Source organism: Enoplosus armatus, chromosome 16 (genome assembly GCF_043641665.1).
Source record: "Enoplosus armatus isolate fEnoArm2 chromosome 16, fEnoArm2.hap1, whole genome shotgun sequence".
NCBI lineage: Eukaryota > Metazoa > Chordata > Actinopteri > Centrarchiformes > Enoplosidae > Enoplosus > Enoplosus armatus.
In genome coordinates, this window is record NC_092195.1 from 12,448,109 (window position 1) to 12,463,911 (window position 15,803).

The 15,803-nt window shown below is 40.3% G+C and overlaps 1 protein-coding gene across 1 annotated transcript in view; it reads left to right on the forward strand.

The window, feature by feature from the left end:
• LOC139298654 (ras/Rap GTPase-activating protein SynGAP-like) overlaps nucleotides 1-13,538 on the forward strand; it is a 31,383-nt gene extending 17,845 nt beyond the window's left edge. The window contains exons 12-20 of the mRNA XM_070921354.1: nucleotides 460-661; nucleotides 1,907-2,097; nucleotides 3,523-3,730; nucleotides 4,475-5,053; nucleotides 8,173-8,709; nucleotides 9,001-9,162; nucleotides 10,084-10,295; nucleotides 12,271-12,343; nucleotides 13,412-13,538. Coding sequence (XP_070777455.1) covers nucleotides 460-661; nucleotides 1,907-2,097; nucleotides 3,523-3,730; nucleotides 4,475-5,053; nucleotides 8,173-8,709; nucleotides 9,001-9,162; nucleotides 10,084-10,295; nucleotides 12,271-12,343; nucleotides 13,412-13,450 — 2,203 coding nt within the window. The 3' untranslated portion in view covers nucleotides 13,451-13,538. The remainder of the gene's footprint in view (nucleotides 1-459; nucleotides 662-1,906; nucleotides 2,098-3,522; nucleotides 3,731-4,474; nucleotides 5,054-8,172; nucleotides 8,710-9,000; nucleotides 9,163-10,083; nucleotides 10,296-12,270; nucleotides 12,344-13,411) is intronic.
• Nucleotides 13,539-15,803: the final 2,265 nt, after the last annotated feature.

Genomic DNA, 15,803 nt, shown 5'->3' on the forward strand with positions numbered 1-15,803 from the left:
TCTAAATTCTGATATGAAAGTGAAAGTTTCATAATAGAGACTCAGAGGATCATTTTTATTATTGCATTTATCTTCCATTACTAATGACAAAGACACACCTGCACCGAAGCAGACGATCAGAAACCTGGATGCTGTTAGAATTGTATTGAAAATGTCATATCTATGGAAATATCATATCTATCAGAATCAGAATCAGAATCAGAAATACTTTATTGATCCCCGGGGGGAAATTGTACAGTACCGGTGCTCAAATATATATATATATCAAATATATCAGATATGACTCAAAATGGGCATGTAAACATACTCACTGTTATATATATTGTTTTACACTCAAAATGAATATGTGCAGGACATCAAAAGAATGGACCAACACTGTCCAAATACCTTTTTTATGACACAGTATGTTTCCACCTTCTTCTCTTGTCTTCATGCATCCTGTCGTTACTGCCTCTACAGATTTGGACCCAAGGAGGAGTACATGTTTTTCATGAATGAGTTCCTGGAGATGGAGTGGGGCTCCATGCAGCAGTTTCTCTATGAGATTTCCAACATGGATGCCGGAGGAAACGCTGGAGGGTTTGAGGGCTACATTGACCTCGGCAGAGAATTGTCCATGCTGCACAGCTTACTGTGGGAAGTCATGGGCCAGCTTAGCAAGGTAGGTGGAATAACGGGAACATTTAATGAAACATTTAATATGATTTCGTCCTCTAACTGAAGAATGTTGGAAAATGGGGTTGTGCAGTTTTCTATTTATCAGACACAGGATGAATGTTATTTGAACTCTATTAAAACTGAGGTGGAATTAGTACTTTAATATTTAACTCCAGTGCTTGCATTGTTAATTCACTGAAATTGTACTGTAGCTGTAACTTAATGAAAGTTCTGAATATTTTATGCTCAGCCCTAAATTGTCTCAGGTTGATGGATGTGTAACGTCATGTGCTTTTTAATTGTTGTATTCTGTGTTGACAATGACATTTCAGTTTTATGAATGAATAAGTGAATCTTACATGTACATAGCAGAGGTTTCCAACCTCTGGGGTACAGACAAGTGCTGGGCCATGGAACATTTCCTGCTGGGCTGCATAAAACACAGTGAATAATCGCTTTATTATCAGGGATGCACCGATCCAACTTGTTCTCCCCTGGTACAGACTCCAATACCTAAAATAAGGTTGTCTGCCGATTCTGAGTACCAATCCAGTACAATGCTCTCTTTATCCCAAAATTAAATATGTACAATGCGTGTTACATGTAGTGTACATGAAGTAATGTTTCAAAATGACTTTCTCTTTGAAAAACTAGATGGAATTCATTTTTGGTAACGTTAGCTAACCCTGGATGCTGCTGTCAACACTTCCCTCACATTAGAATTGATTTAATGCATTTATTATCAGTTGTACCTTTATTGAGTTGACAGCTCATGACTGAATGAATGTGACTAACTTTCAACACGACCTTAATAAAAAATGATTTAGTGTGAATTGGTGACATACAGTCAGTCCTGGTGCCGACACCTACCCAATAGATTGGGTCAGAGCATTCCATTTTATTATCGTAGTAATGATCATATAAAATAATAATTTTAGGCTATTTGTGCCTATTACTGTGGCACTTGGCACACTCTGCCTGTGATTCCTCTTTCCTTATGCCTCCCTGTTGAGCCCACAACAACAGGATAATGACTTTGAACTAAATTAGGTCATCAGTGCATGAGTTTCACATCAGTTTCACCTTCTATTTTACCATCTTTTTTTTGACCATGCCCTCCCCCCAGTTGCCTGGGCCGCAACAACACTGTCAATAAAATGGTTCTTGGTGCAGAAAGGGTTGGGAACCCCTGGGATAATACACGTGAGCTTTATATTTTCTTTATTTTGAAAACCTTTCCATGCTGCAGGATGCTATTCTGAAACTCGGACCCCTACCACGGCTGCTGAATGACATCAGCGTCGCCCTGAGGAACCCGCAGCTCCACATGCCTACAAATCACCAGCCAGACCGACCGAAGGACAGACTCTTCTCGCGGCCGTCTTTCAATCGTCTTATGTCCTCTGACTTCCAAAGCCTTATGATGCGTGACTTGAACAGGTATCTTCTCATGGTTTCCTTTGTTATGTATTTTTATTGTTCTTCTCCATGAGTGTGTGCTCCTATGGACTGTGAGCTGGGTATTGCTGATGCTTTTACATTTGATGCCTGCTGTGACTTTATCAAGACAATGTGAATGGACATAATTACAAATATGGATCTATTGCACATAAACTAAACACAAATTACAGTTTCACATGGGTGTAATTAACAGTAGCACATAAAAAAGCCAAGAATACACAATAAGTGAGAATTCAGTAGCTTAAAACAAAACACTGGTGTATTTCTAAGAGCCCATAATGCTAATGCTAATGCACCTCTTCAGGCTTTTTAAGTATTTTATCAATCAGTAATTGCCAGCACCATCTGTTCCCGGACTCCCTCACCGAAACCTCTTTCCTCTGTGTTTTAATTCATTTCAGCACTCTGCTATTGTCAAGAGACAGTTGCTCTCATTACAGCCTAACTGTTTAAATAAGAACTCTTTAAGTAAGAGGAAAAACAGCGGTAATATCAGAGGACTACACTCCAGCTATTTTGTGTTTACTATTGCAAAATCCCTCCTACCAAGTACTAGTCTGTTGGAACAAAATCCGCAGGAGTAAACCTGCAATTGAATGAGAATGACTTAAATCTGCTGCAGGCAGGCGTGAGAGGACGGAGATCAAACGCCTGGAAATTCAAACCAACACAAGGAAGGACACACCTGCTGTTCCTCTTAGCTTTAACCCGGGAGGCATCAAGCTACGAGTGACTGACAGGATGGAGTCACGCCCTCTCCTCACTGGGTTTCCACATGTTTCATTATGCAACAAGTAGATAATAAGACATGTGTCGTGCTTGCATACCATAACATCTTAGAGCTCATAACATCCTAGAAAGGTGCATAGGGTCAAAAACTCTTGACTGTGAGGACAGATGATTGACAGCATGCTGACCATATAATATTTTGGTAAAATACATAAAACAGTAGGTGGGACATGGGCGTCCTGGTGGCCTATAAGGCAGTGGTTCCAAACCTGGTTCAGGACCCCTACAAGGTGTCCTGAGATGAATCTAGTGGGCTGTGAGATCATTGGAAAATGTTCACGTATGACTTTTCTCTAATGTGTGTGTTTTTTCTTGTGAAATACTGCTTTATCCTTTCAGTTTCTATTCTAAAAATTCACTCTTTTATTTAACTGCTCTCAACTTAAATGAGAGGTTACAAGGATATATTGTCTCATATTAAAGGGTCTCAGGCAAAAAAGGTGAGGAACCTTTGTTGTGTCCCCAATTCGGGTTTGGCCGGGGACCTTAGCTGCACATCGTTCCCATCTTTGTTTCCCCTCCTTTTCTGTCGGCTCTCTATTGTCCTCTGTCTAATAAAGGCTACATGATACTTATGAGGCTGTTAATAAATCTTTCTCTGTTGTGTATCTGCAGTTCAATAGACATCTCCCGCCTGCCATCCCCTACGACTGGAGTCTCAGCTGTGGAATCCCTCTCATCCAATCTGAACATGAGGCGTCACGCAGAACGAGACCTCCGCTCGTCGTCCAGGGAAGTGTTCTACGTGACCCGCCCGCCGCTGGCTCGGTCCAGCCCCGCATACTGCACGAGCAGCTCGGACATCACTGAACCGGATCCAAAGGTACGATATGAAATAGTCATGTAACTGTTTCATTTCACTGTTTGGTTCTGTTTGCTGATTAATGTCTAAATTCTGCAGCTATCAGTACATACATTTTATATATAAACTGATAGCATATTTACATTAGAAAATAATACAACATGATGCGACTCTGATATGACTGTGGCATCACACTATTATCAACTTGAGGTGAGCGCTTAAGACAGTCTTTGTGCATTTCTTTTGTGAATTATTATGATCGAACTGCAGATCATAATAGCAGGTTTTTACTGATGTACTATTTAATCAAAGCAAGTCTGACTTTCAATTTGATTATTTGGTTGCAGTGTAAGATTTTCCAAAACTGACATCAAGTCAGTGTGACACCCCTGGTGCTCTGATTTTACAAACCAACAAAGACATTTTGATTTTCAAATGAATTATTTATCAAGTAACAAGTTTATTCGTATAGCACTTTACTCGAGACAAAAAGGCATTAAGACAAATTAGATTAAATAGAAATTCAAGGCGATAAAAAATAAAAGATCATGGTATGTTTTAGGTAAGCTAAAACAGAATAAAACAATACACAGAAGAGTAAAACATTAGTATGTATAAATGCATTTGGCCGTCTAAAGGCATGAATGTAATTATATATGACATTATATTTAAAACTGAAAATGCACACATTTAGAAATGGAGTAAAATGTATGTATATTTTCTCAAACATAAAGCTACGATAAGTGTTCTTGTTGTGTCTCTCAGGTCCACAGTGTGAATAAAAGCGTGTCCATGATGGACCTTCAGGACTCCCGTATGAACAGCATTTCCAACCTGAACTCTGTGGGAGACATGCTCACTTCCTCCCAGGCCTCCATCGCCGGTCTGGGCCACAGCTTCGGGAACCTCTGCGGCCCTCTTCGTATGGGAGGGCATATGCCAGCGGGCTCATCGGGCTCCGGTTTGAGGCTGAGCCAGATGGGCCACATCGGGGGGCCCACCGAATCCATCTCTCAACAGCAGCAGCAGGCAGCAGCGGCCATGCACTTCCCCCTGTCTTTCCAGAACCCACTATTCCATCTGGCTGCCCAGAACTCCCCAGCTCAGTCTCAGCCCCACCCCCCTCCCCTCCTCCTTGCCCCCGAGCCTGAGAACGGCCACCACGACTATCAGCCTGCCTTTGGCAACAATGCTTTCTCCCGCAGCGAGGACTTGTCCGGCCTGCGGTCACAGAGCAGTCTGGTGCAGCCCAGCATTGTCCACTCACACAGCTACAGTGATGATTTCACCCGGCAGAATCAGAGCAATGACTACGCCTGGCACCAGCTGTCACTGCAGGTGCAGGTAGGAGTCTCTCGCTTATCTTCACACTTTAAATATTACACAAAGACAGCATTTTGAAGAACATCTTCTTGGCTTTAAAGGTCTACCTTCTTATTTTTCACAAATATCTGCAAATCTTACATATACAATGAATACAGGAAACAAGATCTGTGCAATATAGCCTTACCATTTTATCTACACAGGTGACATTGACTGTTTAGTGTTTACAATTATATTTATGGATGCAACACCACTCTTCTGTGAGATTTGTTAAAAGCAGTGGACAGTGAAGTCTAATGTCATTTTATAGGCAAAGAGGTCACTAAAACAGGCATCCTGTCTCTCTGCCTCTTAATGAGTGTATAACCTGCAAGACAGTACTTCCATCAGGACAGCAATTGGACTGTAGCTGAATAGCCAGAATGCTATTGTATTTTAAAGAGCACCACCAGGTGGAGAACTTGTTAGCTTGTCCATAAACACACAGTGTTCACAGGCCCATTGTGTTTTGTTCACTTGTATCAGTAGCAGTGACCTCTAACTATCTGTAATGTTTAGAATAATTCAGGTCCCGTTCCATATCTTCAAACTGAACCACCTGTTGTGTGTTTATTGCGCCACACTGGCTGCTGCCATTGTTGCTGGTTGCTTGGCTGTCAGAGCTGGCATAGCATACACTCAGTTGCCTGTTCATTGTATTGCACTATACTGACAATATTTATTTTGGCTAAATAATAGAAACACTTCTCTGTGTAAAGGAACTACATCCTCCAAATACAGTTGAATCAGTGCCTCTCGAAACAGTTTCAACAGAATCTGAACATTTTGTCTCAATCTGAGTTTTAGCTAGGTGTGCCTAATAAACTGGCAACTGATTGTACATCAAGTTTTTTCAGAATACAGTGGTAGTATCCTCAGCTTACAGTTTAAGACTCATCTTTTTTATTGCTTTTTTTACGACTCCAATTAGCATGCAGTGTGAACACCATACATGTCAAGATCTCTGAGACAAAAACCATTCACAGGTTGCCACGTTAACCAGGTTGCTTTAGGTTTGAAGTTGTCATCAGCTTCAATTGGACGTTTTATATTAATATGAATTGATAATTTACAGTTCCTCATACTCCTTAAACTTTTGAGTGGACGAATAAGGTTAAAAAGTGGCGCTACCTGATCTGAGTAAGATTTGTATTCCTCATATATGAGTAGAACTGCTCAAAAGTCAAAGTCAAACCCAAAGCTTTAAACAAAAAATATGCCTCTGTCCTTTTTATGTCGTGCATGTCAGTGGATCTCCTGGCTTATGTCCCTCATTTTTTCTACCATTTCTTTTATTTTAGCAATCACTCAAATTCAATACAACACAGTATTATCACTACAGGATGATAAAATGTTGTGATGAAGACACTCACAGCCAAGAAATCATATTCTTAAAAGGATTGATTTATTCAAGCCAAATTGCCCAACATACTTAGAGCCCTGTCATTTATTCTTAGTGTGATTTTAACACCTCGACTGAGCAACAAAAATGTCTGCATGAATCGCTGAATTCAGATTGGCCCTCGCAGCCCATTACATCCTGCTTGTACTTTTGTTTTCACTGCGTTCAGACTGATTGTCAGAGGTTGCAGAACAAAGCTCGGATCCCAACAAAGTAGGAAATGTGTACAAAATGGCCCTCTCATGAGCAGCACAATATGCAAATCTAACAGTACTAGAAGCGCACTTTTGAGGGGAACTTGTTGCGCTACAGACACTGAAACAGGATCATTCGCTGCTCTGCTGCTGAACTGTGTAGGGTGCTTGACATCAATCATACTGTGTGTCCTTGTTACAACAGGGCTGAAAACTAGCTGTTGGTCAAAACAGGGCGGAAAAGAGTGTCATAACTGTTGATACCACACACATCATTATAGTATACATACTTTAACCCTCTGTGTACTACAGACCAGACTCACATCTCCTGGATATAGATGATAAACTGCTGAGAGTCTATACTGGGAAGCTTTCCTGTAAAAGCTGATCAACTTTGGAGAAAAGTTATTTTATACATATACAGTTATATTTTACTACAATTAGTATTAGAATCCACATTATGAACTTTAATTAAACTGTCACTTGTTTGATGGAGTTCAGTGGGATTCTTGTATTTTTTAATGAAACAGAAATCTAAACGGACCTTTTTGGATTTATATGACTTTTTATGCTGATCTATCACACTGATAAGTTTACTACAGCATGCCTGTGTAAAATCAAAGTGTTTAATGACACTGTCATGTAGTCTTGAGCTATTCCTGTCCGGCTGCGTGGGCCTCAATGGAACAAACATCCTGTTTATTAATACAGATGGTGTGTCAGCACAGTGCTTTATCTATCCATCTCTTTCTATACAGCTATACATCAAGATATACATGTATTCATGCATACTACTGTTGGTTTATAAAGCACTAAATGGTTTAGGGCCAAAACACATTCCTGTCCATTCAGGCCTGGGGTGGGCTGGGACAGGTTGGCTCACTGTCCCCAGAGTCAAAACAAAACACCTGCTTGTCTTTTTAATTCAAGGCTCAAAACTTTACCACTGTCTTTTATTAAATTTAATTTGGGACTGTTCCATTCATATCTTGCACTGTAACTACGCTGTCATTTTTATTCTTCTGTTTAATCCGTTTTAGCTTTTTAGCTATTTTATTTGACTCTTTTTTAATTCCACTTTCTGTCTTTCTATATAATATATTTTTTAAATATCTTCCTATCTGCCTTTTTATGTCTTATGTAAAGCGTTTGTCTTGGTGTTGAAAGGATGCCCTGCCTTGCCTATCATCCATCTGTCCATCCATACAAGTCACTGTGTGACGTAATTATAGCATCTTTCAAATGAGTCAGTTGGCATATGTTGTTGTTAGTACAAAAATGAACAAATCTGGTAAAAAAAAGTTGGTGCAGTGAATGTGTTCCTTCCATTCATCCTGGTCTCCCTGGGTCAAATCCGTGGGGGGTAGGGGGTAGCCATGTGCACGTTCTGCCTCTGTGTCTTATTGGATTTTACCACTGGGGGGCATCGTAGATGGTTATTTCCTACAAATAATGGCTTTCAGTTTACAGTTGCTTAATGGTTGTATTTGTCTGTCTCCTCTCAGGAGTCTCTGCAGCAGCAGCACATGATGGGAGTCGCATCTCAGACGACCACTGGGACGGGCACCCCCGCATCTTTGGCCACGCCACCTACTACAGTTCACCATGTCCGCCAGACATCCATCGCCCCACCACAGCACCTCAAGTCACAGCGGTCCATTAACACTCCAGCCACCGCCACACCTCCGAAGGTTCGGCCGCAGAGCAGGAACCTCCTCCTCGACTCTTCTGACACAAACTTCAGTGGCAGTCAGCCGAAACAGCGCCAAGCTCAGCAGCAGCAACAACAGCAACAGCAACAACAGCAGCAGCAACAACAGCAGCAACAGCAGCAGCAGCAACAACAACAGGACGCACAGCTGTCGGTGACAGACAGTCCGGCTCCCGGGCTCCCGTATCAGACGAGCTCGGCCAAAGAGAACCAGGGCCCATCAGCGGCTGCAGAGGGGTCAACAGACACGCCCACAAAAAGCACCAAGAAGTCTCAACAGTCACAACTGCAGCCGCCACAGCAGCATCTGCTCAAACCAGGCAATAAACAGGTCGATATAACTACAGTCCTTTCATTTAAAATGGAGCTCCAAAACTGTGTAGAAAAAATATTGATAACCGTGTCCACACAAGCTTGACTGTTTATACATTATGCCATTAGATTACAGACTGGGCATGAGCGAAAGACCACATTTAAATGCTCTTATTATGGAGCTCATGTCAGTCCATCTATAGATATTTGATTTTATTGCAAGATTAGCTTCAGCAAAAGTCAAATATCAAGGCATTTCTAATATGAAGGCATGAACTTAAAGCACAACTGACCTGTGTTGTTGTTTCAGGGTTCCCAGTCGACTTTGAACACCCCGGCCCTCAACGAACGGACAGTCGCCTGGGTGTCCAACATGCCTCATCTCTCTGCTGACATTGAGAGCCTGCGGCCGGACCGTGAGGGCCAGCTGAAAGAGTACTCCAAGAGCATGGATGAGTCACGACTAGAGAGGGTCAGCCTATTATTTATTTTTTTAACCACTTTTTTAAAAAGTAAACTCACTTGTTTCCTATGAATACTTGTAAAAAGGATGTCACTACTTTTGCCAGGCCAAATTGAAATATGTGAGTAAAAATAGTTTCAGTCAAAATATCTGTGACACTAAAGTGAAAGCAGAGATACAAAACAAGATTAGCATGAATTAGCAGCCTTAAAGAGTAAGAATTTGTTACTGTATCTTAAAGGCTGAGGATTAATGGTCATTTTTCATTTGTCATTTGCTTTAATTCGATTGAAGGTAAGAAACCTAAAGCACTTTCAGGCCAACTAATAGGAGTCTTATACAGTGAATACACATCACAGGGTGGGACTACGGGTGCAGGTTTGCATTAATGTTCATGGTCCCCTAGTAAGTTGTTAGTTAGCTGTTATAAGCATAAACTCAGGTGCCTTTATTTCAAATATATCTAACATTTGGGTCGCACTGTGTATGTTAAACCTATGTGATGCAGACACACACTTCAGGCCTTTATACTGTACCGAACACTTCAGAACAAAACACACTTCAACCTGTACATGACCTGCACTGAGGTGACACTGTTTCAACCAACAGCCTGCTGTAACAGAAGTATACATATGTTGCATAGTGGTTTCTGTTGTGCATTTGCTATAATGAATAACTCCCACACTCTTGCCTATATTAGAAACACGTCTATGCACTGCTTATTGCACACCACTGAAGTTTGTGGTTACACACATTTAAGGCCACCACACTTCCACCGCAGCTTTGTCTGCACATTTATCCCACTTACTGCTTTGCATAACGAGAGCTGTGCTACAGAGCCGTGTCTATATTGATGAAATCACTCATCGGTCTGGAACATTTCTGAATACCGGTGACGACGCAGGTGAAGTGACTTTATTTCTATTTCAGGTAAAAGAGTATGAAGAGGAGATACATTCCTTGAAGGAGCGGCTGAAGATGTCTCATCGCAAGCTTGAAGAATATGAGCAGAGACTTATGTCGCAGGAACAGCAGACAAGCAAGATCCTAATGCAGTATCAGAACCGCCTGGAAGACAGCGAGCGCCGTCTGAAGCAGCAGCAAATGGAGAAGGACTGTCAAATCAAAGGCATCATCACCAGGTGATTAGTGTTCAGGTTGAACTACAGCTGGCAGAAATGAGGCTGTGCCAGTTACTGCTTGGCTTTCTCTACTGCATCAAATTTGTCACTCACAAGTTTCTACCAAGTTACCAAATAATAATCCTAAACAAGTTTTCAGCAAAGCTCAAAAGCCACAATGTTTTTTTATATATTATTATGATTATATTACTCACATTCATGGACCTGCTCAGAAAGTGACTATTCACAATATAACAACAAAGTGTGGCAAGTGATGGACTGCAGCTGTAAAAGTAAATGTTTGAGTGCTGCAACAAAACAATACGTAAAAATAGTTAAACATGACTTGAGTGAAAAAGTATCTTGGGAAAAAAAACTGTATAAGTATCAAATGCCAATCTTCACCAAGACCCTCACAAAATATAGTGAAGTAAAAGTTTTCCACTGAAATACAACTTGCATGATGTCATATGTATCCATTTTTAAAGAAATAGTTCAACATTTTGAGCAATACGTTTTTTGCTTTCTTGCTGAGAGTTAAATAAGAAGATAGACACCACTCTCATAGCTGTGCTGGTGCCAGGAGGCAATTAGCTTAGCTTAGCATAAATACTGGAAGCAGGGGGATAGAGCTAGCGGGACTGTGTTGAAATTTAAAAAATAAATTCCCCCTAAAACCACAAACTTGTTTTTTCATTTCTTTTTTTTGCACGGCTTTGACAAATGAGATATAACATGTTAGAGGGCTTTAGAGGTGCTGATAGTCTTTATGCTAAGCTAAGCTAATCACCTCCTGGCTTTAGCTCCATAAAGGGTACCCTGTAGAGTTTTCTCGTAAACAAACATGAATGGCTGCGCTTCTGTTACTCTTTAAGTGCGTTTCCATCCACCTTTTATGCACATTTTCAATTTGCACATAAACACACGTGAGTGGAAACAACAGAGAATTAAAAAAAAAAAACTTAAAATATTGCAAATACACTTGGCTGAGGGGGACAAGTTGGTGTATAAATAAAAGCAAATGCGACAAAGGAAACAGAGCGAATAAATCATGATGCACATGAAGCATTTGATTTAAACGTCACTCAAGCTTCAGCTCCACTGAAGAGACTTAAAAAATGAGGCTGATGAAAACATCAGATCTCCACAGTAGTGGATATTTGCGCTACATTTGGATGTAAACATGCCTATTGTGCCGCTGCTAGTAGAACACGAAATAGAAACAAACAACACATTGCTCCACAGCACCAGTAGTGGGATAAAACTCCTCAGGGTACCTTTAATGCAGAGACGTAAGAGTGGTATCGATCTTCTCATCCAACTCTCAGAAAGAAGGCAAAAAAGTGTGTTTCCCCAAAATGTTGAACTATTCCTTTAAATGTAGCTCATTTAAAATATCACAACTAATACAGAAAATCATACTCATTAGGCTCATACGTAATATAAAACACTTCATGAGGTTAAATCTCAAATTCATAAAAATTGGTTTTAATTTATTTCAGTAACTTGATTACGGGACAGAAGAAACCAAGCCAGACTAATTCTCACTGTAGCTACTAAAGGAAATGTTTCATGGAACAAAATGGGATTCCTACCCAGTGAAATGCTTTGTGCACCACATTAAATGTATCCCTGAAAACCAAAATGTTGTATAACTGGAGTATAAACAGCTCACATCTCATCTCATTTGGTAGAAAACCTCTTTCAGTTAAATTAAACACTTCCTCTGAATACAGACACACACTTAACTATCCTGCACACACTCATTTCACAAGTTCTGTATCTGAACAGCAGAATTTGAACTGCTTGAATTGTTCTGCAGGCAGTTCAGATTCAGCTTCAGGAGGCTCTGAGGATAGCTGAATGTACCCAGAAGCATGTCAAGACCTTAATATCATCATATGGCCACATAATCCTACAGTAAATTTGGAGAACACCGGCTTCATAATTCTATTCTTGTCAACCGGTATGTTTGTGTCTATTTCCCTGTTGTCAGACTCATGGCTGTGGAAGATGAGCTGAGAGGGGGTGCCATTCCTGATATTAAGCCTCGAATCCTCACAGACCAGGTTTGTGCCTGTGTCTTCATCTTTTATCACCCCTATTTGCTAAACCAGTCATGTCCTAAAACAGTTTGCATCATTCTTACATCACATCCAGAGCATTTGCCAAAGCCAGTGCAGGGGGAAAAAAAGTTTGCAGCTGTCATACACTTCACCTATTCCCATCTTTCAAAAGTACGTTTATGTCACATCTGAAATAACATTTCACCATTTACTGCACACGCCTGAAGGGAGAATGAAAACAGTGCTGATCCTAAAAATCCAGAGCTGGATGGAGCTTAAATTTATGTACAGAGGTTAATCTAGTTTGTCTCTGTGAAGGAATAGCAAGTCTTCAACACTGAAGCTGAATATTATTTACCACAAAAAGATTGTTATTATACCACAGAACGCATTCATCATTAGAAAACCTTGACTGTGACTCACCAGCAGCGTCACAGTAATTCTGCAGGGCCCGGCTTCGTGAATGCACCATGTGGGCTGGATTGTGACGCAGGTGAAGAGGCTGTATGTGTGTGTGTGCCATGTTTACGCCGAAATAACTCAGGAGGAACAACATTTGCTGTCCTTGAAATACACTGTCACCTTCTTTCAGCTCTCAATATCAAGAGAAAATTGACAGAATTGCCTGTTGAAAACTCACCATATATAGAAGTGTTTCTCCATTGGGTCCGCTGTGAGATTGTAATTGTTTTTACAACAGACTTCTTAAACAAACATGAGTGCATGATGCGAATGGGCGTCCAAACCCTGCAGCCCAATTTAGAGCCTAGTAAAGCAGTTTCATGACGGCAAAGCAGGATTAGTTTGCAAGCCGTCCTTCTTTGGCTCAAATTACAGTCAAAGCTATAAAAACAACACTCTCGTGATATTGAATGTGTAAGTTATTGGAGTCCCATTAAAGAAGAATCATAGTCCGAGTTGAGAGTTGAGAAATGCTGTTCCTTCATTTTGGGATAGTCTTGTTAATTACTGTGTGTGAGTGTGAACAGTTCCTTCCCAAAGACAGAAAACAAAGAATTGAAGCTGTAAATGGAGATAAATTGTAATTTCACCTGTTTTCTGTCCCTTCAGTCTATCTGCCAGGGCTTTGGTGGCCTCCCAGGATCCTGACTGTCAATTCCAAAGTGACCAGAGTTCATGATGGTCACTCGGGTGTAAGAAGACTGATTCAGATCCTCCTACAAAAACCCCATGAAGAGAAGCTCTGTAGTGGATCCAGCTGGACCACTGGAGGCTTCATTTCACAACGTTCTTAAAACAAAACTTTGCACATATTCAATCTTTGCCTGTACCAGAAGTTGACAATCAGTTTAGCGCGAGGACCAATGTGTGCAGTGAATCATCTGCACATTTTGACTGAAATATAAGCCAATGCCACAACAATGGCAATACTGAACCTAATGAGTTTCTTTATTTAATCGGAAGAAGAGATGTGTAAAACACTGGGGATGAAGATGGATTCATGATTGTCCCCGCTACAAGCAGCACACTCGCTTCTCACTTAAATGGCTGCAGAGAAAACGTAGAAAAGGCTTTTAAAAGCACAATGTCCCCTCATGGTGACGCCTGTGATAAACAACAAGCATGCTGTTAAATCATTTGCCATCTATGATCCCCGGATACAGGGCCCAAGCAAAGACCTATCTTACTATTTGATTCTGATGAAATCATTTAGTAACATATTCTCACTGCAAAGGTATTTTTGCTTATAAAGATGGTTATCATTATGAATTTTGCATCCTTTATAGTACAGCCATCCCATCTGAATAGATGCCAAACAAATGCTACAATCAACTAACTGCTCTAAATACAATCTAAATCTTCTCGTTACATTTTCTTTCGGCACACAGTGTAAAAGCCTGGACAACAATCTCTTGACTTTCAGTGTATAGAACAAGTCTTTCTTAAAGCTACTAAACCTTTTTAATAATGGAACTAATTTACTAAAATAATCTGAGATTATAATGTGTTTTGTTCACTTTGTAATAATAATAATATTAATCATAATAAAGAATATATATGACATTTCAAAACAGTGATACAAAGTGCTTCATATATAATATAGACACAAAGACCTGACATGACCTGAAAGAAATATTGAACTTAAAGGGGCACTCCACTGATTTTATACAGTACGGGAGTTTATAATGTCTTCTGTGGCTCTGGAGGAGCTTCGTCAAGTCTGAGAAAATAATATCTCAGCTTGGAGATTCCACATTTATAACATAAAGTCTGCGTTACAAACTGGGGATGTGGAATTTGACAGACATGGGCATTAACCAGGCAATAGGGGCTAGAGAAAAGATGCTATTGGTTGCATCATGGGATATGTAGGATCCAGTGTTTTTGGAGCTTGACCCATGCTCCAAAAGGCACCATTAACACTTGGTATTAGCATGTGACCTGTACCTGAATATCTTGTCTGGATAATGACATCCAATCCATGGACCTTTGCATTTACACCTGGTATTAATGTATTCTCAATATGCAAGTGTGTTAAGCAGGGCTGGTGGACAAACAAACCAAGGGAAGCAATGCCATGGATGGGTGTCATTCATTTCTAAATCAGGTTTTCCAAGGGAGTACTTGCTAGCTGCTGCTACTACTTGTAGTTTTTGGCGGGCATCTTAAGCTAGCAGGGGGATTTGGAGTTAGATGAACTTTCAACATACTCGGCGGATTTTTTTCTTAAGAATGGATGTGATTTACACCTGGTTGAGATCTGATCACAATGCCTTCTGCATGCATTTAAACCTTATTTTTACATATCTTATCCAGATAGGACATCCAGATCCAGATCGCAGGTTAATTCCAGGTGTAAATGGGGTCAAAGAGTCCGTATATCTCGGCCTCAGCTGCTTTGATTTTGACCATTATTTTTATAAAAGGCCTCCAACTTAATGGAAGTGCGATACTAAATCACTGGAGTGCCCCTTCCTCCTTTTGGGGAAAACAAACTGTACTATATTTATTTAACATTGCCTTTAAGACAGGTTATGCTATCAGACATTTCTGTTACATGGACAGTTACATCTGAGAGACGGTGTTGGTCTAAAGCCAGCCTAAACCAACCAAGCCTCAAAAGTAATGAATCAACCTGATAAATCTAAAAATCATGGTCTGCCATTTTCATTATTTATCTTTTTAGCCTTTTCACGTTTTGTTGTACGGCACTTTGTAACATTGGTTTGAAAAGTGCTGTATAAGTACATTTTTAATAACTGATTATAAACATTATGTGCAACTGGAAACAAATCATATTATAGCAAGTAGTGAATTACTCATCTGTTGTGTTTAATGTTTCTGAAGCATAGATGTGCAACAGCTCTGCATGTGCTTTTTAAATGCGAGGACGAGTAAGTCAATTTGTTGTCAGATATTATTCTAATGTACAAAAAAAAAAAACTTGGACATGGCTTTCTCATCAGAAGGCATCTTTTTTTTATCCAACCTGCTGACTCTT